Source organism: Brassica rapa, chromosome A08 (genome assembly GCF_000309985.2).
Source record: "Brassica rapa cultivar Chiifu-401-42 chromosome A08, CAAS_Brap_v3.01, whole genome shotgun sequence".
Taxonomy (NCBI): Eukaryota; Viridiplantae; Streptophyta; class Magnoliopsida; order Brassicales; family Brassicaceae; genus Brassica; species Brassica rapa.
Window position 1 is genome coordinate 3,939,327 of NC_024802.2, and position 27,139 is coordinate 3,966,465.

General features: G+C 31.2%; 3 protein-coding genes and 2 long non-coding RNA genes across 12 annotated transcripts; 3 read left to right on the forward strand and 2 right to left on the reverse strand.

The window, feature by feature from the left end:
- Positions 1 to 627: 627 nt before the first annotated feature.
- LOC117127233 lies at positions 628 to 3,031 on the forward strand. Of its 8 annotated transcripts, none has more exons than XR_004450110.1 (7): positions 628 to 909; positions 1,013 to 1,138; positions 1,427 to 1,487; positions 1,597 to 1,667; positions 1,748 to 1,853; positions 2,049 to 2,094; positions 2,295 to 2,987. It is a non-coding gene; the product is annotated as an uncharacterized LOC117127233 (long non-coding RNA). The 8 variants fall into 8 exon arrangements; XR_004450109.1 differs by having other exon boundaries at positions 631 to 909; positions 1,460 to 1,487; XR_004450108.1 differs by having other exon boundaries at positions 638 to 909; positions 1,013 to 1,487; positions 2,295 to 2,638; positions 2,770 to 3,031.
- A 6,807-nt stretch (positions 3,032 to 9,838) lies between these two features.
- LOC103847940 lies at positions 9,839 to 11,037 on the forward strand. Its single transcript, XM_009124949.3, has 2 exons — positions 9,839 to 10,561; positions 10,813 to 11,037. Exons 1-2 carry the CDS (start codon positions 10,359 to 10,361, stop codon positions 10,853 to 10,855), a joined length of 246 nt encoding a protein of 81 aa, XP_009123197.1. The 5' UTR covers positions 9,839 to 10,358; the 3' UTR covers positions 10,856 to 11,037.
- Positions 11,038 to 11,045: 8 nt separating this feature from the next.
- LOC103847939 lies at positions 11,046 to 12,354 on the reverse strand. The gene is made up of 3 exons (XM_009124948.3): positions 12,105 to 12,354; positions 11,503 to 11,701; positions 11,046 to 11,412 (listed from the first exon to the last, which is right to left on the reverse strand). The coding sequence occupies exons 2-3, from the start codon at positions 11,671 to 11,673 to the stop codon at positions 11,344 to 11,346; spliced, it is 240 nt and encodes a 79-aa protein (XP_009123196.1). The 5' UTR covers positions 11,674 to 11,701; positions 12,105 to 12,354; the 3' UTR covers positions 11,046 to 11,343.
- A 579-nt stretch (positions 12,355 to 12,933) lies between these two features.
- Positions 12,934 to 16,070, forward strand: LOC108870360. The gene is made up of 2 exons (XR_004450133.1): positions 12,934 to 14,227; positions 14,387 to 16,070. It is a non-coding gene; the product is annotated as an uncharacterized LOC108870360 (long non-coding RNA).
- Positions 16,071 to 16,880: 810 nt separating this feature from the next.
- Positions 16,881 to 24,877, reverse strand: LOC103847941 (protein DETOXIFICATION 19). Its single transcript, XM_009124952.3, has 7 exons — positions 18,958 to 24,877; positions 18,080 to 18,624; positions 17,907 to 17,993; positions 17,760 to 17,816; positions 17,434 to 17,672; positions 17,220 to 17,338; positions 16,881 to 17,127 (listed from the first exon to the last, which is right to left on the reverse strand). The coding sequence occupies exons 1-7, from the start codon at positions 19,225 to 19,227 to the stop codon at positions 17,026 to 17,028; spliced, it is 1,419 nt and encodes a 472-aa protein (XP_009123200.1). The 5' UTR covers positions 19,228 to 24,877; the 3' UTR covers positions 16,881 to 17,025.
- Between the last annotated feature and the right edge of the window lie 2,262 nt (positions 24,878 to 27,139).

Genomic DNA, 27,139 nt, shown 5'->3' on the forward strand with positions numbered 1-27,139 from the left:
TTCTTTTTTATGAAATCATATTATATATAAATATATTTTTCAATTTTTTTTTAATTTATAAAACAATTCGTTTTTTATTATATGTTGATTTTTTTTTTGAAAATTTTAAAAAGGAAACTAAATAAAAATAAATAACTGTATTTGAAATATAATATTTTAATTCATTAAGGATATCAATGTAATCAACTATCGTGGGAGTTAACGTAAGAGCGACACATAGGAAATTGACTTCTCAAATAATATTATAGAGATGTTCCTGTTTTAATAGAATAGATGTCAAGTAACTCTTTATCAAAACATATATACACTTCGTTGTTTGATACATGAAGACGTAATAGGCTAATAGCTAATGAATTTTATATAGAAACAATATCGACTTGACTATCTTAAATAATAAATGTAATCCCACCCGCTCTAATATTGAACAGTTATATTATTGGTGAACTGCATATTGATAACAAACGGTTACATTAGGGTAGTAGTCGATAAATCTATACTATATTAAAAAGGTTATATGAGCATCAGAGAGGATGTCCACGTCAGCTTCAAAAATCGACCAATAGGAGTGCTGCTTTACGCCACATCACAGACGAAACTGGACTTTTATTTTTAATCCGTAAAACACATATCATGATGGGCTTTATTCGTTTGTTGTATGTTTAGGCTGTGCGTTTGTTCATGTATCAGGGCCGGAAAGATAGTGTTCACCCTCTAAACCTAATTCCGCTCAAACAGAAGATCACGGGTCGTCTCTTTCTCTTGCTGCGACTGTAGACGTCTGAGCTTCCTTTCTCCATCTGAAACGGCCCGATTTGTGATTCAGTGATTAATCATATTAATTGCATCACCCACTATAAGGTCTTCAATGCGTTGTTCATCTCCAAGTCGGTGTGAAATCTGTATAAATATGTGAGTATTTCTCATTTCTGACTCATTCTCTCTTCTTATCTCTTGCAACATACCGATTCGAGTTGTTATGGCTAATTTGAGAGTTTTCTTCTCCGATCCGAAGTCCGACAGGTGCTCCTCCGTCGTCGAGGCTAGGCTGCTGCGGTTCTGGGAGAGGAGAGAGATGAAAAGGCCGGTGATTGATTCCCTTATGGTCATAAAAGATGCGCTAGGGTCATTCTGAAATCTGGTAAGATTCACTGTCTTTCTTATGATTATGAGCTAGAGTAGTTTAAAAGATCGGGTATTAAGGTTCGAAATAAGTGTTTGAATGTAGAGCTCATATCTTGAGTATTGATTTGTGATCATGTGATCTCTATTCTACAGTGACCACATAAACATGATTCGTTTCTTTGTCGCACCAACTCATGTGCTTTGTTCCTTACATTGATGGGCTTAGTCCTTGACTTTAATTATCTCACCTTGAATCTTTTCCTCTGCTATGCCTAATGGTTTTTTTGGGTTGTTTCACCTTGAGTCTTTTCCTCTTGCATTGCTTTCCATGATGAAGAGTGGGGAGTTCCTGTCCATGACAACAAGTACGTGATGATATCTCTTTTACTGTTTATTTTTGCTCAGTCTGGGAGATGCTATTTGTGTATTATAAATGCTCTTATTTGTCAAACTGCTTGCATGAAAATTTCCAAGTTATTAAGCCTCTCTGGTGTTCTTTCCGAACTATCCTGGAAATATATTCTTTTCAAAAGACAATCATTCAGGTAATTATGACCAATGCGTTTTTTGTAACATGATCTTCTTATGAGCCAAGTTTTAAAGTGCATTATCTTTGTTTTAACAGGGAAATTTTCATGGAATTTGATTCCTTTCCTACATCTTCACAAAAAAAAGAGAACATCCCCTGAGTTGCAACCACTCCATTACTATCCATGATCCAAGGCTTAATGGTTTGCTTTCTTTTTTTTTTCCCATTACAGTAATTATCTGGTTACTATACGAACTTTGTCACTACATTCTAAAAGCTTTGGTAAACAGCATAGTTTTTAAATATATATAAGTGATTATGCCTTAAGTAACTGTGCAACCTTTCTTAAGATCTCAGTGGATTGACTGTACATGTATTGCTTTTTTTGTTCGTGTAGGAAAAATAACACTCCGCCAGACTTGAAAACGGTTTCAGTCAACCAGGTTAAAGTACTTGACTGCTTGTGATAGACTTATCAAGTTAAGAATTAATCTGGTACAGCCATTTGAACGTATTTAACACAAGTATCGTGTGCATGTAATCTTTGTGCAATCAATTTGCTTCGTTGGCTGTTAGTAGAACTCAGACATGCTTCACTCACAGCTACTTGGGATGTTTATTGATCAGAATTCTCTCTTTACAGGTTAAACACAGGTATAGAGTTGCACATTCCCATCTTTGGCTTCCCATATGAGAAGAAATTTGGGAACATCGTCTGGAAATCATAGAATTCTTTCTTTACCTTCACCTAAAACAAACAGAGATGATAGGAGTGTTCAGAAAAATATCCAGATTAATACAGAGTTAGCCAGAAGACTATGAACGCACATGAGGCAGAAGCAGCTGCAAAACAGGCAGTTTCACAGGTAGAAGCTGCCATGACAGCGGCTGAAGAAGCTGCAAAGGAAGCAGATGCAGCAGAAGCTGCTCAAGCTTATGCCTAAGAAGCTTCAAAGACATTGAAAGGAAAAAAACATCTGCAAAGTGGTAAACACACTTTTCTTATATCACACAACACATGATAAAGAGAATACTTTATCATGGTCGTATTGAAAATTTGATTAAACAGATGGTTTGTAAGTGAGGTGACATAGAAGAAGAAGCTAAATGTGTTGCAGGTGACGAGAGAGTGATGCACAAAAGTAGTGTGTATGTGTTGATGAATTTCGACTTAGAACATTTTTTGTTGTAAAGAAGAAGCTAAATGTGTTGCAGGTGACGAGAGAGTGATGCACAAAAGTAGTGTGTATGTGTTGATGACTTTCGACTTAGAACTTTTTTTTGTTGTAAAGCAGTAATTTTAGATTCACAGCCATTTTATTATTGCTCACATTTACTTTACGGCCAAAATAAGTTATAAAAACTGAAAACATCGAGAAATAAGTTACTATCTACCAATTTATTATAATCTAAATTTTCTTATATGGTTGAGAGTCTTGGAGTATTGAACATGTTATTCCAAGGAGGAATATACCAGCAGATGCTATCGCACAAAGTGTCACGTGCGTTTCAGTCACAATATCATTCAAAATTGTCATTAATATATTGGAAACTAGAACTGAGCCTACCATTTTTATTGTTTACTAGATTGTCCAGTTCAAAATTTGAAAACTATATTAATAAATTAGGAGAAAAGCATTTTACATTAAATAGGATAAGAATATTAGGCCGTAAGAAAAAAAAAAAAATATATATATATATATATATATGTATATTTGTTAGATTGTAGAATATTCTTAATGGAAATAAAAATATGAAAATAATGTTTTTGGATCATAATGTTGGACTGAATATATTCAAAACAACTTAACAGATGCATTAATACTTAATACTGTAATCAAAAAATAAAAAGTCAAAGTTTAAGTTAGAAAGTATATAAAATGGTATATTTAATAGAAATGTAATACCATGATTGGTACTTAGAAAAGGTAGCAATTGCAAAACAAAATAATATTTTTCTTTTTCTGCACAAAATAATATATAATAATAAAAATTAATTAAATTGTGCATATATATTAAGAATATTTTGATTCTCTTTTTACACTTAGATTTAATCTTTTTTTTTGAAACCAAACTTAGCTTTAATCAAGAATTATATTTAACTATAATTAGATTTTAATATATTGTTTTATGTTTATAGTTTAACATATAATATGGTTATAAACTTACTCAGACAAGTAAACTAATATATTAATTTCAAATATTTAGTTTTATTATCTATTAAATCGCTCTTTTCAATTCACAAAAAAATAGTGACAGACAAGTAAATATACAATCTATATATTTACATCATATTCCATTTGGGTGAGAGGTTTGTATTCCTATAGAAGGATACCGCTTTTTTTTTTTTTTTTTTGTCGTCAACTTTACAGACTCATATAGACTCTGTAAACCAAGCCGGAAGATATTGATCCATGTGAACGACGAAAGACGGCTGAATCCTAACACTGCGTGCTAGGCTATCCGCCTTTGTATTCTGCGCTCTTGGTACATGGACGATCTCTGATTGTAGGAAACTTGCTCTCAGACTTTTGATGTCTTCCAAATAACTTGCAAACGCTGGCCACTCTTCTGGTTCCGAAACCATCTTCACCAATTGAGAACAATCCGTTGCAAACGTAACCTGAGATTGACGTAAATTCCTCATACATTCCATAGCCCATAGTAGTGCTTCCATCTCCGCATGTAGAGGAGAAAGGCTAGCCCGAACATTCCTCGCCCCCAGCAACCCAGCGAAGCCTTCTAAAGTGCTGTGCCAACCCTGGCCGGAGAAAGTATCTTTCTCTTTCCAGGAACCATCTGTGAAACACCATCGTCCTGGATTTAACAGTGAAGACCTAATCTCTTCCTGTGGGACCATTCTCTGTTCATTCACTAGTTGGGCTTCAGCCCAAAGGGTTGATTCTGTTTCCGCCAATTTGAGCGTATCCCTAGGATCAATATCCAGATTACTAAAAACCTTACTATTCCTTCCTTTCCAGATATACCATAGTATCCATGCGAACTGATGATCATCTAACTGCGGAAAGACTCTCCAGAAAAGATGATCCATATTTGCAAAAAGGGATTGTGTGGGAAATGTAGTTGGATTTGATGGTATCTTTGAGAGAGCCCAAACCTGAAGTGCTGGAGGACATTCGAAAAACACATGATTTATCGATTCCTCCTCAGCTCCGCATCTTGTACAACATATATCGCCAGTTATCCCTCTCGCTTGTAAATTTTTCTTAACCGCTATACACCCTGTCACCAACTGCCAGAGAAAATGTTTAAGCTTTGGTGGACACCTGACTTTCCAGCAGAATGATTTCAAACCATCGACCGTAGGTCCAAAAAATGCTGGTGGTTTTGCTCTATCCGGGTAAACTCGTTCTACCTGATATCCCGATTTAACCGTGTATTTCCCAGTTGTTGTGAAATGCCATCCATCTTTGTCCTCCAACTGATATCTACTCAGTCGTATACTCTCGATAATTTTCACATCCTGTGGATCCACTAGAGCCTGAAGTGCCTGCGAGTTCCAAATTCCCAAAGTGGGGTCTATAAGAGAAGCCACTGTGAGGTCAGGGTAAAGATTGTGTTGGTTTTTATTTGCTGGTCTCGGGCGAGTGGTTGGGAGCCAAGGATCATTCCATACAGAGATAGAAGATCCTGATCCCACCCGTTTGATTAGTCCTTTGCTAACCAGAGATCTAGCTGATGTAATACTCCGCCATCCATATGACGGAGAGTATGAGCGAATCGGTTCCAGGGGTGAGGCATTCCTGAAATATCGACCTTTAAAAACTCGAGAAAATAAAGTATTTGGCTTCTCGATCAATCGCCAAAACTGTTTACCAAGCATCGCTGTATTGAAATCAGTGATGTCTTTAAAACCCAGTCCTCCTTCCTCCTTGCTAACACATACTTTATCCCAAGATTTCCAATGCATACCTCTCGTACTTCCCCCGGGGCTCCACCAAAATTGGGCTACCGCACCTGTCAGTTTCTTTACGGTTGCCTTAGGCAATCGATAGCAAGACATCACATGATTTGGTAATGCCGTAATCACCGATTTAATAATCACCTCTTTTCCTCCTTTTGTAAAGAACTTAAAAGTCCAACCATTAACCCGTTTGTTTAGTCTATCCTGCACAAAACTAAAAACCTGAACCTTTGAACCCCCAAGATTTTCTGGTAATCCTAGATAAGTTCCCATTCCTCCATGATTCTGAATGCCCAGGATGTCTCTCATTTCCTGTCTGTTGGACTCTTCAATTTTATGTCCAAATTGGATCGAAGACTTCTCAAAATTAATGAGTTGACCTGACACCATCTCATATTCCTTTAAGATTCTGAGAATAGTTTGACATTCCTCTCTCTGGGCTTTGCAAAAGAAAAGACTATCATCCGCAAACAGTAGATGTGAAATGGAAGGACATGCTCGAGCTACCTTCATTCCTGTCAATTGTTTCCCATCCTCCGCCTTTTTAATATTTGCAATCAAAGCCTCAGTGCACAAAATAAATAAATAAGGAGATAACGGATCTCCTTGCCGTAACCCTCTATTCGGAATAATAAGGCCTCTTGGTTGTCCATTTAGTAAAACCCGATATTGAACCGATGATATGCATTCCATCATTAATTTAATCCAATGAAGATCAAAACCCATCTTCTCTAGTAAAGCTTTAATAAAGTCCCATTCCACTCTATCATACGCTTTGCTCATATCCGTTTTAATTTATAGAAGGATACCGCTAAAAAAATTGAAACATGTTAAAATATTTAATTTTGTTGAAACAAGTAATTCTAAACAATAAAAAATATTGCAATAAAATAATAATATAGATTGAAAAATATATCTAAAGCATTAATAAAATTTATAAGAACAATAATTCAGTCTTTAATAATTTTATAAATATCAATCAATAACATATAGTTTTTAAGTCATATAATATCTTTTTCAATATTATTAGCATTTGCACTCTAATAATTTAAAATTCATTTTCTAATTTATATTTTGTAAAAGTCAATAAAGATAAATTGTATATATTCAAATAGTATTATGACATATTAATAAAAACAAGAAAAACAAGAACATCAAAATCATTTGGTACAACAAATTTAACAATACAAACTTACTTTCCAATACATTTAACATATTATACAATATATGAAAACAAAGTATTAAAATTATTTATACGTTTATAGTTAATATGATTCTATATGGATTAAAACTATTATATATACATTTTTACGTTTAGTGGTTGAAGAAGTGTTTATAATGCTTATGTTTTAGATATATATAATCTAATTTTCAAACATAGAGAGCATAGCCAATTATGTTCTTGAAAAACATCGTCAATCTCATGTTCTTGAATAAAGAATTCAATCAAAGAGAACATAGCCAATCTTCACCTACTTCTTGAATTATGTAAAAGTTTTAGATCAGTAACCAAACTTAATTGTTCGAACCTGTCACTTCCGTAAAACAAAACATATTATTTTTCAAACAGAAACATTTTATTTTGTTCTATAACCTCTGATAGCTTCCATCAAGATTATTTGAGTATTTCAAATAGGAAAAAGACTGCATGAAGTTTTTAGCAAATGGAGCTGGTGTATATATCAATTGTAATAAACATCATCGAATACAAATGGTGATGGGGTAGAATGATGGTGAGAACTTACCATAAGATTATATAAGCAAAAATATATTTTTTACATTTATACATTATAAAAAAATTATATGATCATTTAAGTTTAGTTAAAATATATGAAAAAACCCGGGCGTAGCCCGGGAAAAATCTCTAGTATATGGAAAAAGAAGTGTATATATGACAGTAGACATATGTTTAGTTATTAATAGGACAGTTATATTAGGGTTATATGAACAGGCGATTATATTATAAATTATATTATAAATTATCAATGAAAGTATGTCAGCCACTAAACACCTCATATGTCCACGATCAAACAAAAATGCATCATATCTATACTATACTAAAAGGGGGATATAAGCCATGGAGAGGGTGTCCACATAGGATAGAAAAATCAACCAATCAGAGAACCCGAAATTGCCATGTCATCTCATTTTTTACTATACTAAAAGGGGGATATAAGCCATGGAGAGGGTGTCCACATAGGATAGAAAAATCAACCAATCAGAGAACCCGAAATTGCCATGTCATCTCATTTTTTTCGTAAAAAATAAAAAAACAATGCGAAGGTGAGCATCGAACCCGGGTTAGTATGATATATATATAGGACAGTTACCACTAAGCCATTGAAACTTTCTTGGACACATATACAAGAACCACTAAGTATATAATCACAAACTCTTATGTACATTTACAATAATATGAATTCAACTTTCAAGACTCCGATACTTTATTTTGTAAAAAAAAAATAAGTAAGTGACTAAGCTAATATATTCTTAGAAAGTGTGAGAACGTTGACAAGTATGAAAAAGCATAGATTTTTGTTTTCGTGACAAAGTTAAGAATTTTGTAAAAGTAAGTTTAACATATAAATTTTCGTGACAAATATGAAAAAACATAGATTTTTGTAAAATTTTGACAAAACAACTCATAACATACTTCTCTAATGTCTTAATAAAATATTATTTAAGGGTGCAATAATTAAATATATTAATTCAATAAATTTTGTAATTTATAGACAAAACAATAACACAACAAATTTTGAAACATTTGTTTAACCTATCGATTTTTTTTCATGAGAATCCAACTAAACAAGATAAAAAAAATAATTAGATTTACAAATATTTAATTACCATTTTATTCAATTTTGATTAATTTCAAATTATCATAATGTATCTTTTTGAAGTTACAAATATGAAAAAGCATAGATTTTTGTACAATTTGACAAAACAACTCAAAACATAATTTTTCTAATGTCTTAATAAAATATTATTTAAGGATGCAATAATTAAATATATTAATTCAATAAATTTTATAATTTATAGACAAAACAATACCACAACAAATTTTGAAACATTTGTTTAACCAATCGATTTTTTTTTCATGAGAATCCAACTAAACAATTAGATTTACAAATATTTAATTACCATTTTCTTCAATTTTGATTCATTTTAAATTGTAATAATGTATCTTTTTGAAGTTACAAAAAAATAATGTTCTTTCTTTATTACACTAGAATTATATATAGATTCTATATACACAAAATAAATATAATATAACAACATAAATTTACTTTCCCCGATTCATATGAAAACTTTTTAAGTTATCCACCAAAGCAAATTAATTAAATCAATGAAATTGTTAAAATACAGCAAATTAATATATAATTTTATTTTAAATTAAATTATTTAAAAAGTGTATTTTTGTTAAAACAAAATAATAAATAAGTAAAACTGATTTGATGGTAATTTTTATGATATATATATATATATAAATTCTGTGAAAGAAATAGAAGCTTAATATGGAAAAAAATCTTAAATACAAAAACCTCTAAAAATTAACAAAAAAACTAATAAATTAAACTATGATATCACTTAAAAGCTTCTTAGACCATATTAATAAAATATTTAAGCGATAATTAGACAAATTTGATTTTTTTTCCAGCAAAAAATTTATTATTAATTAGCATCAGTTATTTCAAGATGTTTAAGAAATGGTGTACAAAAAAATAGGATGGACATTAATGATATATGAACTATGAATAGTACTTTGCGAAGCAGACTTTGATAACATATATGCATATACATTTTCAGTCCTTTTTGATGCCTAAATTCAATTTCTTCAGAGTAATTATTCCACAAATAGATCGTATGAGATATTGTTTTGATATGTAGATTTGTTTTTTCAATGTTAAGAAGATTGATAACTGTAAAAATGTCTCATTCGTATATGATATGTCTATAACCGAGTCTCCAACATGAGACAAGTTTGTTTAAAAAGTAAATAATTTTATTTTTCTTATATTATATAATAAATATATATTATTTACTGATAATAAAAATATAATTATTCATCTATCACAAATATCTATGCAAATATGTGAATCAAGTACAACAATCAAGCAACATAATGATTTCCACAAAGAAAATTTAAAAAATATATTTATGTTATGTAGTCATATTTTATATTTTTTAAATAATATAATACAATATTATACATTATTTTTTAGAATTGAGAAATACATATAATATCTTATCCGCGCGTAGCGCGGTTAAAAAATCTAGTTGTATGTAATAGGAGAAAACGGTTAATTAGGAAGAAACGGTTACGTAAAAATGATATATATATATTTTGTTTATCTTTAAATAAAGAAAATAAATAAGTGGACATAACCTTACATCAATTGGTCATGTTGCTGTTTTAATAGAATAGATTTTCGTTTAAAGTACTTTTGAATTTTTTTCGCTTCAGTTTTTCAATAACACGTGTGTCTTATTTACAAAAGGAAACAATTTCACTGAAATTATATGATGATGTAATTATTATTTAGTGTCAAAAAAATAGCTGAAAAGATATATACTAAAATTTTAGATAAGTTAAAAATATCAATAACGACAAAATTGTGTTCCTCTCCTTAAATCGCTCTGGTGTTCCTATAAGTAGTTCAGATTCTTTGTCAACACAATTCAATCTAGCAAAAATTTATCTAAAAACAAAAATCCTAATCAATAGTACAATAATCATTTAAATATTAATAGAGAGTAGAAGAAAAAATCGTGCAAACTAAAATGGAAAAAGTAAATTTCTTTGCAATAATCTTTATGGTGTTGTTGGTCGTGACAAGGGTTTCTGCGGAAGAGCCACCGGTGAAAGTGACGGCCAATGAGGTGACTCTTGCGGCGGAGGCGGCAGCATCGAGTTTCAAAAGCAGCGCCGGAGAGGCTGCTCAAGGGGCCAGAACATGGGCCGATTGGGCTACGAGCAAATTCAGGTAACATTCGTCTTATTTCCTTTTTCTGTTATTCTTTAACGTTAAAAATTTTGGGAGAAAAACCAATTATCAATTAAGTTTTTGGTAGTATTATCTTCAGACGTTGTTAAATTACAATCTTTCCGACTTCGTTTATGATTTCAAAATTCGTCTCGTTAACACAAAGATTTAAAGAACATGGGTCAATCAGTGCACCATTCGTTACCATTTAGCGTTTATCATTAACCATATTTATCTTCTGTTTTTGTAAGGAATGCTGGCGTAAATTTTGAAAAAGCACCCGATTCAGAGTGAAACGTATGGAAGTCTCAAGTAAACATCTACCTTTAAGAATATGCATAAATGTTTATCAAGAAAAATATGTAAATTGAGCAAGCAACAATATAGTTGCATTCTCTTGTATCTTATTGTATAAGAAAACTTTCCATTAAAGCTAACACGTAATTATCAATAAAATTTGATAATATTATGTAAAACCAATACAAAACTTAAAACTCATGGTTTGATTCATAGATGTAGTTTATGTTTCTAGAGAACACTAAGACTCATGGACCTCTCTGACTTGACACGGAAGACATGTTTATTGCAAAAAAAAGAGAGACCAAATCCTTTCTCCTCAGGTGAACAATATGTCCAAAGTTTCTTCTTCTTCTAAATGCCAGCAACTTATAAATATGGAATACCCAAAAAAGCACAGGGAGACAAACTTAGAAATCAATAAGATAATTATAACTACCATTTGACCCATCAGTCTATGGATAGAACAAGATCCATATGCCACATCACTTTCTTCCGCGGGTTAGCCTCTGCAAATGGTAATTGATGTTTCCCCACGACTTGGACTTCTCCGCCTACAAAGCAAAAGAGTTTCAAGTAAACAAAAAGTTCACCGGCAAAGGCAGAAGAAGACAAAAGTAAACACGCAAAAAAAAGTTATTTACATGTCCGTTCATACAAACGCTCAGGAGGTTCTTCTGTTTCTCGCAGTTATCATCTTTGCATTTGTTGAGAGCCATGCAGTTGAGGAACGTCACCATCTCCTTCATACATGGTTTCGCTATACCACCGAGCTTTTTCGGGTTTATGTACAAATTTCCAGCCTTTCTCCCCATGGCTCACTCAAGTATAAAGAAACACCAACTGAGGAACCACAAGCCAGAAAAAAAAAAACAGGAATCAATACTAACTCACAAACATTCCGACAAACCTTCCTTCAACTGAACTTATCCTAAAATACTCACTTTTTTATACCACTGAGAAAAGTTCTAATCACATTTATGAGATTAAGAACATTGTAAGCATCTAAATTACATAAATGAATAATACTGTATCGCCCTTGTGATTCAACCAATGCAGATTTAATATACAAACCCAAGGACCCTAAGCTAGAAATCAAATAAAAATAACTTGGATTCGAGTAGCATCTAGAAACGGTGTCAGATCCGAGAGGTAGAACGAAACCAAAAATCGAAAGCAGCAGGGCATGAAATTAGATTGAATCGACGACACATTTTGAGAGAGGATTGGAGCCGAAACAACTTACAGTGTTGGTAGAAGCGGAATAAAGGATTGATTTCTGAGGGATACGCTGGAGAAATGGCGAAGGATCGCAGGTGAGGAAAAGATGCTGAGAAAGAAAAAAAAAAGTAGAAAACCCTATGGTTATTTCAGGTAGCCCATGGACTCTTTCCCACCATGACCCGGCCCAGTGATGACTTTACCCATTGAATAGCGGATACTTGAACCGAACCAAAATTTAATTTATTTGGTAAAGCAGTTATCTTGTGGATCGTGCCGCTGTCTATGTCCATTTGTTTCTACTTTATAGGGGTGGGCGTTCGGGTACCCGTTCGGGTTCGGATCGGGTATTTCGGATTTTCGGGTATTTCGGTATAGAGGTGTAGAACCCGTTCGGGTATTTCTGTACTTCGGGTCGGGTTCGAGTATTTTAAGTTCGGTTTCGGTTATTTCGGATCGGGTTCGGATATTTAGATTTTGAAGAAAAAAAAATGAAAATTTTCATTTCTCAAATTTCTTGTATTTAAATATATAATTTTTCACTTAACTATTTTTTTATTTTTAATAGATTGCATGGTTAATAGATTTGGACATAACATTTTCAAACTAAAAAGACATTAATTTGGTTATTGTTTTTAAATTTTGGATGTAACTTTTTGTTAATTGCTGAAATAAATAGTTTGACATGCATTTTAAGCGAATAGCAAATCATCTTCTACGTAATTGTATGTATATCATATGAATTTAAAGTATGTGTAGTATCAATATAAATATTTTATATAAAATGAAAGATGTAAACTATAAATATAAGGTTAATTATCATATGTTCGGTTATTTTCGGATATCCATTCGGGTTCGGATATTACCCGTTCGGGTTCGGATATCCAATCTCTCCTAATTCAATACCCGTTCGGATATTTTGCTACTTCGGTTCGGATTTCGGTTCGGGTTTTTCGGATCGGGTTCGGGTGCCACTTCGGATTTCGGGTAAAATGCCTACTACTTTATGTTTTTTTTCTTTTTTTTCCGTAAACTCATTCTCTAAACATTATTTAAATTTTGATTTACATATGTCATGGTTCATTTTAACAAAAATTGACAAGGCTTCAATTTAACTGGTACACGTATAATTCTATTTTTTAATAAAATTTATATTTTTGACAAAAAAGTTTTAAATATGATAATGAGTTTGACTGATATATCACCATTAAAGTATCATTTCTTAACAAATAATTATTTTTGACAAAAAAATTAAATATATTAATAAATAATAATTCATATATCTTCATTGAAACTATATATATCACATTAATTACAAACAAACTAATTATAAATATAATTTTGAGTAACTTTTTTTTAAAGAAGAGTTTATACTCTAAGATTTTTTTCAAGAGATAATTGGGTCAATATACTCCAATCGCTAGAAAATTAAAAAAGTACCCAAAAACAAAAAGAACTTGTTGGGCCCGTACCTTTTTGCGTCCCCCTTTCCAAAAATGCCCTTATCGCCTCGAGACGTGCGGCGAGTAGGTGAAAAGTTGCGAGTCAGCGTGATCTTCAGAAGTGCAAACAAAAGATACTATTCTGATATAGCTTTCCGGCTGACATCTTTTCGAGCGACCGGTTTCTTTAGGTTACTCTGTCAAGTACAAACGGATCGAAACAAAAGCCCCTGGAAACATCTGTGGATCGTAAAAATGGGGGGGGGGGGGAATTACAGGTTATCCGAATTTTTTTTGGGATTTTGGTAGTGTATTTAATGGAGGTCTGGGAAAACATAAATGTAAAGCATAATCGATAGAGAGAGAAAGAAACATGTTAGAGTGAGATTGCTCTAGTGGCGAAGATCCTTTTACAGTAGTCGTTATCCCTTTGTGTTCGAGGTATGTCTCTAATATTTTTTAGATTTTACTTTCTGCATTAAATTTCTTAACTGCAAACAAGTTTGATACTACGAAATAGGTGTTTTGGTCCATTGACATTTATTTTGACTGTCATAACTATCACAGTATTTTAATTCCAGTGACAAGCATCTCAAATGTCACATTCCCCACGGATATTTCAGAAAAAATTTCCTACTTGCGTATCATCTCCACATGCTCAGGGATAATCCGAGGAAAGTGTGATGTCGGGATTAAAACACAAGAGGTAAAAGTCAGACACACATACTTCAAACGCATCTCTCTGTCTTTTATTTTCTTCTTCTGTAGCATTTCGATGGTCGTGTCGACTAAGCAGAACTTGAGAGATCCAATTAGTTCCCTCCAGTCAAGCTTTTCCTTAATGGGGTGCTTCTTCCGTTTGCAGTTTATCTTCGGAATCTTGCTGCAATTGAGGCTGGTGACTTGTGCGAACTCGTGCATTGACATCCTGAGCGGCTTTCAGAGAAGAGAAACCAAGTCTTGTACTTTTTTCACGTGGAGGATTCGGACAATCACGAACTGGCCGAACCTTCCTGAAAATGAAGGATTATCTGCTAGTGAAATGATCTTCCCAAACATCGTCTGCTGCAGGAAGTGAACCTCTTCTGGCTCGAGCGCATCTAATATAGATTCAATTCTCTTCAGTTTGTGGTAAGTGTTTACTCTATCTCCGGATGGTTCTTCACCAGCTACAAACATCCGTTCATGCAGTATTGCTTGCTCCATAGTGTCGCTCGGAGATAAAGAAAGCGTCTTGTTTCTCTAAAGAAATAAAAGTAGGTCTGGAGAAATGAAGATGCAAAAATTGGAAAAGAGTGCTATTTCAAAAGGATCCCTTACACGTAAATGTAAAAGCTGACTTTTCATTTACCCTTTTCGTCATTAAAGTAAAAATATTAGAAATAATCTAGAGAAGCCTCGAAACCTTAAGTGACATGCCGTGTAATAGTGTGTTCTACTAATAGGGTCTGACACCAAGGCGGTGAAGACTAAAAGATAAGCGTGTTAGGATGTAGGGGCGAAATGGTATTAAAATAAAATAGATCAATAGGGTGGCATTTGGCAAATTTCGAATATTTCCGTATACATACATCATAATTTCTCTTTTTCAAACGGGTTCTCATTTCTAAGAGGAAAAGAAAAGGATTATTTTTATGATGTACTAGATATATATATATAGATATGGTTCTGTAAGTTGCACATCTGTTATTTGTTATATTAGTTTTAAAAATTACTATCAAATAGATTTTAAAATTTTATTTTTATTAGGATTTTATAAAATAAAAATATTAAAAAAATCTTTTTGTTTAGGATTTAAAAAAATGGAAAATTACTATCAAATTTTCTTTTACAGTTTTTAAGGGATTTTAGAAAAGTAAATTACTATCACATAATCTTTTGCAATTATATTTTTTTAGAATTTTAGAAAAAAAATTACTATCAAATACTTATTTCCAATTAATATTAAATAATTTTACAATTTTACAATTTGATAATTTATTTTTGTTAATATCAAGATTATTTTAGGCTATACTTTTAAAAAAAAATATCATTTCTCTTTTAGTTAGGATTTAAAAGGGAAAATTTCTAATTTTTTTAAGATTTTAAAGCAGAAAATTATTATCATATAATTGTATGTTATTATTGTCACATGTAACAATTTTTTATTAATATATCTCACGATCATGTTAATTAAAAAGCTTAGAAAAACAAAATTTTGATTATCCTCGATAAAAGAAAATCCGTGAGATCTAAGAGGCTAAATTTTTTTTTTTTTTTTTTTTCTAAGAGGCTAAATTACATAAGACTAATCTGAGACACACGTAATAGAATGTTGACTGAAGAATGATCTTGACTTGGGATCATAGAAAATTAAACAGAGGCTAAATTACTTATTTTCACATACGTAAACAACTTTCAAACTTTACGTTTCAAATTTACACTACGTCATTACCTATGGTTTGATCTGAAACAAATTCAAACTATTAAAAAAAAAAATAGGAAGCCGAAAGAGAAAGAAAAAGATAACAATTAGAATTCTTCCAGAGGAGACCGGAGAAAAACTAGAAGCCTATTGAAAGACGATAAAAGAATCGGGTTGTGTGAAATTAAATTGACATTATGCCCTATCACCATTTACGATCAATCGAAATTCAATAGTTCTTATCCAAGCCGTATTTAATGATATACTCCTTTCATTCCATGAATATAATAGTTTTGAGATTTTTATTTGTTTCACAAATATAATACTCTCTGTGTTCCTAAAAATTAATGTTTTCGAATTTTCATACTTTTTAATGTATTGTTTTTTGTAATTTTATATTTTTTATATTTTTAAATCAATAAATTTAAAAAATGCAATTGATGTTTTTGAATTTCACAATTTTCATTATTAATTAACAAAAATTACATTGTAAATATAAATATGTATTTTTTTGAAATAATTTTTTTTCTAGAATATAAATTTTTAGGAACGGAATGAGTAGTTTAATGTGTGTTTAATATAATTCAATAGCTTCGCCTTCCACACACCTTACAACATGTTTTGTTGTTCTTCAGTCTACATTTGGTCCATTGGATGTATATTTTTTTAAATGTTCTTAATACTATTTCCTTGTTACAAACATATGATGATTCATCTTTTCATTGATTCTATCATGTCTTTTTGGACACGATCTTCCCATCCTCAAATCATAATTTCTTTATTTTGAATTTCCATAGCTAACACGTGAGATATATATATGCTTTACTTGTTTGAGAAGAAATCAATAAAAGGTTGATGTCTAAGATAAGCATACTATGCATACAGTGGTGCTAGAATGTTCGAGCCACAATCCCATTTTGAGAAGAGTAACCAGATTTTCTCTCTAGGTACCAAATACCAATAAACATAGATAGATTTGAAAAAAATAAGAAGCAATTAACATAATATTTTTTTTGTCGGCACAATGGCATTATCATCTTCACGTATATAACAATCCAAACTATTCTTTAAATGTGCCTCTGTAGAAAATTGAACTTATTTCAGACCGAAGAATTCAGCTTTGTCCACTTCCGGAAAATTGTCATAAGTAAGAGAGATGAGGATTGGCTAAATAACCCACATATCAAACCAATCCACAAACCCTGTTTTCACCAAAATAATAGCTCCAAAATAAACACAAAACCATAAATTTTTCTTTATCATCAATCAATTCATAAGAGAGTAATGCAGTTACCTTGGCATATAACTTCAACTTGAAACCACAGAAGGCTGCAATAGGCATTCCAATGAAGTAGAATGTTCCTAGATTTACAACCGTGACTACCCTTTGCCATCCGCATCCTCTGGCCACTCCTGTAAGCAATAAAAAGGGAGGTTTCTTTTTGCCTTCGATTCATCGAGAAAGAAAGAGGCTTTCTTGGATCTTTTATTGGGCCCTCTTTTATTACCTGATAGAACACCTTGGATCGAATCAAGAGTTATAGAGGCAGCAAGGAAGAATCTCAATGATGCAAACTCATCTTTAATTAAAGGACTATTGCTGAATAACCCAACCCAACCATCATGACCTACAAATAAAGTAACCACTACGCCAAGAGCAAGAACTAACGACAACTTGGTGGAAACAGAAGTCGCCTTCTTTGCACCTTTTACATTTCCTGCTCCAAGTTCGTTCGACACACGAGTACTGCAGCATTTTTAAGTTTTACATTTTCGAAACAATATATTAATGAGAGGAAAATACATAATTTTCATGACTCATGAGATTACTAACCTTGCAGCTGCGCTAAGTCCATATGTTAACATGTAGCTAATTGCTTCCGTGTTGACGCTGAATTAATTTAATATTTACGCAGCAATATGCTACTTTTGTTAGAGTGAAACAGAAAATTAATAAACTAAATAGTAATATAAAACTTACCATATAGCTACCAGAGAGGTGGCTATTTCCGGGTTCGGCATCAGTCCTGCCAAGACCACAAGGATCTCGAACGCCCAATATTCCAAGCTGTTGCAATAACATAGTCTCTTTAGATTTAAGAAGCATATATATGGAATTATAAGCAGATGACAATAATTATTGATCCGACCTACCACACCATAGCAGCAGAAGGGAGACTTAATGTCAAGTTTGTTACTACATAACGGATTGATTCCAGTGAAAATCCGGTCCATGTATCCTTAAACTTGTCGGAACAGATCACATAAGTCCCAAGAGAAAGGAAAGCTATCCACAATGAAATAGATGTAGCTATTGGAGCACCAATGAACCCAAGGCTAGTTAAATAAACCAGAACATAGGATATGCCGATATTAATCACCAAGGGAACAAATGAGAAGACAACTAATGGAGTAACGATTGATTGTGTTTGGCAAAATCTCAGTATGTTTTGTAAGAATCCGTAAGCGAGTAACCCGGGAGCTTGGTATTTCATATATATTGCAGCTTGTTTTGAGATGTTAGGATCTTGTCTGATAAGTCCGAAAACTGATTCTGTGAAGAACCACAAGATGGAGATGAAGATGGTGAAGACTAATGAGACTATGCAAGATGATTGTAGATGAATCCCTAACATTCTGTAGCTTTTTGCACCAAAGCCTTGTCCACATAATGTCTCCAGTGCTCCACTTAAACCAACCTGAAAAATAAAGGACATTAACTTCTATTTTAAACAATCCACATGTATTAAATCACCATTAGTGATTTCTTTCGTACAAAATCCTCCACATGTCACTTTAAACGTCTTAAATAACAAGAAAACTGGGTTATTAGTTTTTTTTCACATCACTTACGACGATTAATATGTTTTATTAAAATTGCCATAAACAACTAAACAAGAAAGAAATATTTGTAAATTCGAATAACTAATCCTACATAAATGGATGAAGTGGGTTCTAGTCATTTATGCAGCTAATTAAATATCAATACCAAATGTTAAATAAGGAGCTTGAGGTGAAGAGCGGAATGGTACCATGAACGCAAAACCGGTGACGGTTGTCCAAGAATTGGCGAGGGTTGCAGCGGCAAGCTCGAGCTGGCCGAGGTGAGAAGCGAACATCACAGAGGTTAAAGGGATACAATAGAAGAAAAGATTTGTGAATATCATTGGAAGAGAGTAAACGATTTGAGCCTTTGATTCTTCCACGTCGATCAATTTTTGAACCCAAGAGAAGCTTATGCTTCCTCTGTCATTTACATTATCATCCAACAATGGAGAGCTTGATATGATGGGATCAGCCATTGGAACTTCTTGGTGAAAGACTTTGCTTAATTTAGTTGCTGAGAAAACTTGAAAATGTGTAGAAGAAAGCTATAATTTGTAAAGGGGAAGATTTGAATTAAATAAGGAGGGTAAGTAGCAACACGTTATTAAATATAGTTGGCACAAAGACAGGCAAACATTATCTATTCCATTTATTGTCACTCAATGATTAAACTGTAAACTACAAGTGTTTTTTTTTTTTTTGCTTCTCTCTCATTTTCTCCCAAAACCCTAAAAGACCACAGTTAGTAGGTGAAAGCATTGTATCGTAATGTTTAAGGTTTAAAGATTTTTACATCCAGGTCTAGAGTTTAAATCTTAGGCTATGCAATTTTTAGATCTAGAGTTCAAATTTTAGGCTATGCAATTTCTTGCATATTGTACATTACAAGAGATCCAAGTTGCAATTTCCGGAGAAAACAATTTATTAAACAATTATGTAGGCTACTAAAGAAAAGCTTACAAGAAAATTTCAACACTGTGCATGTAATTCTGGGCAGGCGTGGATTTTCATAGGATGACTCATGTGATATGAAAAAATTGATTTTTCAGAAAAAAAAATAAAGCAAAAAAATCGTGGGACATAGAGTATAGGTTTAGGTTTTTGTTTTTTTTTTTATTTGAGGATTTTTAATGTTTTCTTTTATTTTAATTACTTTAATTATTTATCATGTTTTAATATTTAACCATTGTTTTTTAATTGTAATTTCGAAATTATAATTGAAATTAAGGCTATTATTTTCTTTTTAAAATAATTAGTCTAACGGAATATATAGTATATGAGATTAGTCGAATGAGACATTGTTACCATTTTTTTTGCTTAAAAAAACAATTTTTCCTTTTTTGTCATCATAAACACTCATATACTATTTTTTATTAGATAGAAATCTGACATAAGCATCTAAAACTATTATTTATTTATAAATGTCAACTAGATTTTGACCCGCGCTTTTCAAAATTTAAAAAAAATCTTATTAAAAAATCTATATATAGTGTATAAGTTTGGCCACATATATCCAAAACCGAGAATTAAACCGTACCAAACTAAAAAAAAATCGAATAGAACTGAATTTCATAGATAACCGAGTAAATAGTATATTTCTAGAACCAAAAAAATTGAAACTAAAAAACCTAAACCAAATGAGTACCTAAATTTTTAAAATAGAAATTATATACTTACAAATATTTATTATATCTAATTTCTAAATAACTAAATATCCTTAAATATTATTTATAAACCGAATTAACCAAAAAAAAAACTCAATTACTGAATATTTTATTCAAACTATTAAAAATTATCTGAATTATCTGTAATTTGATATTTAAACTGAAAACTCCAAATTATCTGATATTTTTATCTATAAATATGTAATTGTCTGGAAAATAAGAATTGAGCCAGAACATAATTGGATCCAAATGTTTTTGTATGTTAGCCAGTTCCAACTTTACTACTGAACTGAACTAAAAACCGAAATAACCAAGTTGAAAAAATAATTTTATAAATACATGAATGGTTCCTACGTTTATAAAACCAAAAACACCAAAACAAAAAAACCTGAACCGAAACCAAATATTGGGGAGTAATAGTCGATCTACATTTAATTGGTACAAAGAAAAAATTATATTTTTACAAATTATTTAACTCTTATATATGGGATACATATGCAATTTATAGATAAATTAAGATATAAGCAGTGTTTTTATATTCGATTGGGACATGCGGTCGAACCGGTAAACCCGGTGACCGTATATAATTTGGATTGGCTTATGTTCTTCATAGAACCCAATTTATATGTTTCTACAAAATTCAAATTTAATGAAAACCTATTAATTAAAAAATTGATATAAGTAAAAACATGTCATTAACCCGTGAACCAACATCGTTTAACCGATAAAAATCCAGAAAAATCTTATTTTAAAAAAAATTGATAAATAGAGTAATGAAAGTTATATTGCTAAAAATTATATCCTTTAAAATTATAATGGCCTATTTGTAATATTTTACGTAGAATCTAAAGCTAGGTTTAAACCGTAATTGAGAAGATTATAAATTGTTAATTAAAATATATGTTGTTTTGATTCTACATAGTTAAAATTTAGGTTGCTTGATTATTGGGTTTGAGTATATTTAAAAGGAATATCTTATGTGCTGATGTGCATATATGTTTTGAAGTATTAGTCTGTTAGTTTGTTGATGAGATATTTTAATGTAGAATATTTGGTTATGTCGATCAGTCAAGAGAGATTCATAATACAAAGATATTTTGAATTTCAATGGTTGGTTTCACGGAAATAGAAGCATCATTTAAAAGAAAGGGAAAACGACATATTTCCACACCAGAAGTATCATATAGTAACAGTTACACACGATTTTTCAACCTCGTCTTAATTGCATACATGAAAACTTATCAAACTGATTTCCCCCCGATTTGAAAGATCGAAACCCGAATCCACATAAAACTTTCGTCGGAACCAAAACCTACACCTAGCCGATTTAAATCGATTTACTATTTATCTATTTGTAATCTAATTAATAGATAACCTAACTAAACCAAAAATGACGCAATTAAAAGTGCTAAACCAAAATATATATAACCTGATTTACTAACCGAGGTTTACCCAGAAAACTGAAGTCACATAATGTTGAGGAAGAAGAAGAAGAATTCGAACAACAGCACAAGAAAGAGAAAACCCAGAAAAAAGTTCTGAGCTTTTTGTTTCCCCCAAATCATTCTTCTGTTTTATTGGAAAGACAAAAATTATGTATGTGGCTGTGAATCTCGTCTTCCTCCTTTTGAACAATATGAAATCTGCAAAGCTCTACACATTGTCTGATGCCATTGTTGAATCTGACGAATACCCTTCTCTTTCTTTCCTTAGACATTGCTTGTTCTAACAGAGCTAGAGGTCCTCGTAGCCTCTTTTGTGTGTGTGTGTAAATATTGAGAGGTTCTCATGGACAAGGAGACGCCAAGGGAGAAGACGCCATCGTCGTTCGGAAGCCTCTCGGATCATCAATTTTAAAATGGCTTACTCTATTCTCTCAATTTTAAAATGGCTTACTCTGTTCTCTAAACAAGGTTACTATCCACACTCACTTGATTCTAGTTGAGGATTTGTCTTACGATCAAACGCCTTCTATGAAAGATGGATGTGAGAGGGTGAAAGCGCGTGGAGCTAGAGTGATGAGTGTTCTTTGTTGTTGCAAACGATGGGATTATCGAGTTTCTTCCAAGCCAAGCTGTTGTTGGTATAGTAATTTATGAAGAAAACATAAAAATTTGGAAAATCTTTCATGTGTTTTCAACTATTGTATGTGTTCTGTTTGTTTGCAGGTAGGGAGATACACAGATCCGCGAGATGGCTTCAAAACCGGGTGAACAAAGTCGGATCCCTCTGGTCGAATTGTATTTTGTCTTTTGGTTCGATTTACCTGTTACAAACCAATAAATCAATGAATAACCGAAGCTATGTGGATTCGGGTTTGGATCATTTGAATCGGGGGGAAATAGGTTTGATAAGTTTTCATATGTGCAATTGAGACGAGGTTAAAAGATCGTGGGTAACAGTTACTATATGATACTTCTGGTGTGGAAATAGGTCGTTTGCCCTAAAAGAAATGATTTAATAGAATGGTGAAATATATCTTGATAGTTCTGTAATTAGTATAGTAGTATACGTGTTCATATGCAGTGACATTTAAAAAAATAGGAGGAATACATATGCAATAGAGATGTTGGAGCGAGCTTTCAAGAAAAAGGCAATTCTTATCATAAAGATGTTGGTTAAAATACATGGTTACCGTCAATATAATTGATCTATTAAAATGCTTTAATATATAATAGATGAAAGTATACTTAAAATTGTTTAAAGAAAGTAGATTACGTCAGATATTATGTTAGTTAGTAGATATAAGGTAGACCATAATACTTAATACTATTAGTCTAATAAAAGAGTCCAAACAATTTTTATAGGTAGATTTTTTATGACTGCTTCCCTTTTAATAGTATTGATGGTAATTGTATAATGTATACCAATAATGACTTTTATTGGGAGTATAATTATTTAGATGTATTTTTTTTTTAATTTTGTTAGAAAAATATTATATTTGTGTAAATTTAGGTTAGGTTGTTATGTTACTAATTAATGGTCGTACTATATATGACTTATTTATATTAGATAAAAATAAGATAATAAATTAATAGATTAGATAGATGCAGCTGACTTGAAACATCTTCGTATAGTTTTAAAATCTACAAAATTACTTGACATTGCTCTTGATTGGCTTTAGAACAAAATAATTTGTCATCCGAAAAAAAAGATGGGAGATAGCTAGATTACCCCTTGATATTTTTAGACCTGTTAAATGTTTCTCTCATTCCTCACGATGAGAGCTTTTGTACAAAGTATTACAAGAAAATTAGATAAAATATCTATTTCTTTTGGCACAACTTGTCCCCTCGGTTGACCAATGAGGAGGACCTTCTATTTAAAAGATGTTATCCAAGTATAATCTAATATAAGTGAAAATCCCATATATATTAAAAGATGATTCTTAATAAACGAGCACTCCAACTTATCATAGGTCTATTTATATCTGTTTTGATTGCAAGAAGTTTTTTTTTTGCATAAATTTGTTTGCAATTCATAAAAGTTTTATTGACGAATTAGTGTAGGACCGCGAAAATACTAATTAAAAATCACGAAACAAAAATTGAGTAAAACGATAATAACTAGTAGAAAACATTTATAAAACCGTTAAAAAAATAGACGAATTCGAGGAATCAAGATTTGATCTATTTTCTTAACTCAATGAATCGCCTATAATGTGAGACGGTTTGGATGCGATTATGAATCCCATAATACAACCACGATGAGACTGTTTCGCTGCACCCGAAAATAGAATATATGTTATACTATGCTATACTTTCGAGACTTATTTAAAAGACGACTAGGATTTTGCTGGAACTAGAAGCTAATTGCGTTTTTGCGTGTGAAATAATGAAGAGGGTAGATACTTATTTATATGAGAAATATACTTGGCCGACAAGCCAAAGATAACGATAAAGTAAAGAAAATTTTTGGAATTATTCATGTTTATCGTGCAAGAGAGGATCGGGAATTATTCCAATAATTATCTGGAAGTTTTCCCGTAATTATCTTGACATAATCTAAAATGTTTATATTTATCTCGATAATTTAGACTCAGTCCGTTAGGATTTATCTAAGAAATTATCCAAAAATCTTGATATGTATTTGCTCCCAAAAAAACATCTTATTGTGGGCGAGAGTCCACATTCACCAAGACCTAAGACTCAAATCCAGCCTGGAGGCGGCGCGTGCGTGTGTGGTTTGCATAATGGGCCATCTCACTCCTTCTCCATATTGTCCCCACAAACTATTGAACCTTGATAAGTGAGTACCATATTTATACTACAAGAATTTTCTTGTTATATGCAATGTGAGACTCTTTACTCTTCCATTTTATTTAAGTGAAAGACTTTTCATTTAAAGCATCTCCAAAAATAAACTCTATTTTGAAGTTTCCACACTCTATATTTGAAGTTTAAATGTGTTCTTCTCCAAAATCAAAACTTCAAACTCAACTTCAAAACTATTTATATTTTATAATATGGTCCTTATAGTTTTCATAACTAATTTAAATCTATAAAACTTTTGTAAATAACTAGCACATATATAAACATATTACAACAATATTAATTAATAAAATATTCTATTAAATATAAAAATTTAATTAAAAATAACTTAATTAATATTAAACTTCAAACAAAATACCATATTATTTCATAAAATGATTTTCATATATGCATATATGATCTATTAGTGCATTTCGAAATAAAAATATCTCTCCTCATTTTTACTTTGTAGATTACGAGCTAAAAGTTATTGAAATCAGGTAATATTGATACTTGTAAATACATTAGATCGGAACAAGAAAGTAAAACATAAACGTACAATATTGCTTAAAGACTAATTTCTTTTCGATGATATTAATACTCGTGAATATATTTGATATGAACAAGAAATAATTGTACGAAAAAGACATCAAAACAACAACAACAACCATCTTCAATTACACACAAAATATTGGATAATATTTGAAAATTTGAAGGTTTAGGATCAAACTTACGTGACTATTAGTGTTGTTGTAATATTTAAATTTGTGTAATAGTTATGTCTTCATGTAATTTCTTAAAATCTTTTTGTTAAGCTTTTTTGTATATTATTGTTGTCTAAATCTAACTTAAAATATTTTAAATTTTATTTTAAAGTTTTATTTAATTTTATGTGTAAAATTTAAAATCTGTAAACAAAATTTAAAATATTTATGAGATATAATACTTTTAAGGATTAAAACAATAAATGATATAATATTTATGAATCATAAAGGGGGTGTGTGAATATAGAGACCAAAATGCAAACAAAAATATTAAACTTCAAATTTGAAGTTTTGAATAGTGAAACTTCAAATATATAGTTTCACTACTCAAAACTTCAAATTTGAAGTTTTGAAGTTCCTTTTTGGAGAGCAAAAAACTTCATATTTGAAGTTTCACTCTGAAAACTTCAAATTTGAAGGTTTCATATTTTTATTTGCATTTTGGTCCCTACAATTACACATCACATTTATAATTCTTAAATATTTTATTATTTATCGTATTAATGCTTAAAAAAATTATATCTAATAAAAATTTCATTTTTTAATAAATTTAAGTTTTACACAAAAAAATTAAATTAAATTTAAAATATTTTAAAACTAGATTTAGACAACAACAATACAAAAGAAACCTAACAACAAAAAGCTTTTAAGAAAGTTACATGAAGACATAACTATTACACAAAAATAAATATTACAACAATACTAATAGTCAGTTAATTTGATCCGGAACCTCCAAAATCTTCAAAATATTGTCCAAACAAATTTTGTGTAACCGAATATAGTTGCTGCTGTTGTTGTTTTAGTGTCTTTTTCGTACAATTCTTTCTTATTAAGATCGAATGAATTCATTGAATATTAATATCATATATGCGTTACGAAAATAACTTTATGGAATAATACAATATTTTTTTTGAAGTTTAGTATTAATTATGTTATTTGATTTAAAATTTATATTTTAATATAAAATTTTATTAATTAATAATGTTGTAATATTTTTATGTATGTGCTTAGTTATTTACAAAAGTTTTATGAATTTAAATTAATGATGACAAGTATAAGGACCATAATATAAAGTACAAATAGTTTTGAAGTTAAGTTTGGAGTTTTTCTTTTGGAGAAGAACATCTTGAAACTTCAAATATAGAGTTTTTGAAACTTCATAATAGAATGTCTTTTTGGAGACGTGTGCAAAAGATATTTTCACATATTTTCATATTATAGCAAAACATTATATAGTCCAAAGACTTATAATTTTGGGTTCCAACAATTAGCCGCCCTGCGACAATAGTAAAATGTGTCCAGTAATAGATTTGGTAGGAATTTTTTTTAAACTTTCACACAATACCTTCGAAATTATCTTGTAGAGAACACCACACGCAATTAAATGGTCTTGATTTCGTCATACGAGTCAGACTAGCCATTTTTGGTATTAAACATATATTACACCCCATGTTCAAAATTACGCTAGGCGTGAGTCGGGCGGCTGGTCTAAGCTTAGCGAGTTATCGAAAAATCGGAGATTAAACGGGGAGTACGCGGAGCCTAATTTTCAAGCCTATTACATGTACATTTCAATATATATATATAAGGGTATATGTAATATGTTACTATATAAGCAATGTGGCGTATTATATATTAAATTTTTGTAAGATAACCGAGTTGTAAACGTGGTGTAGTGGACACTAATGTGGTTTGATTCAATTTATCTAG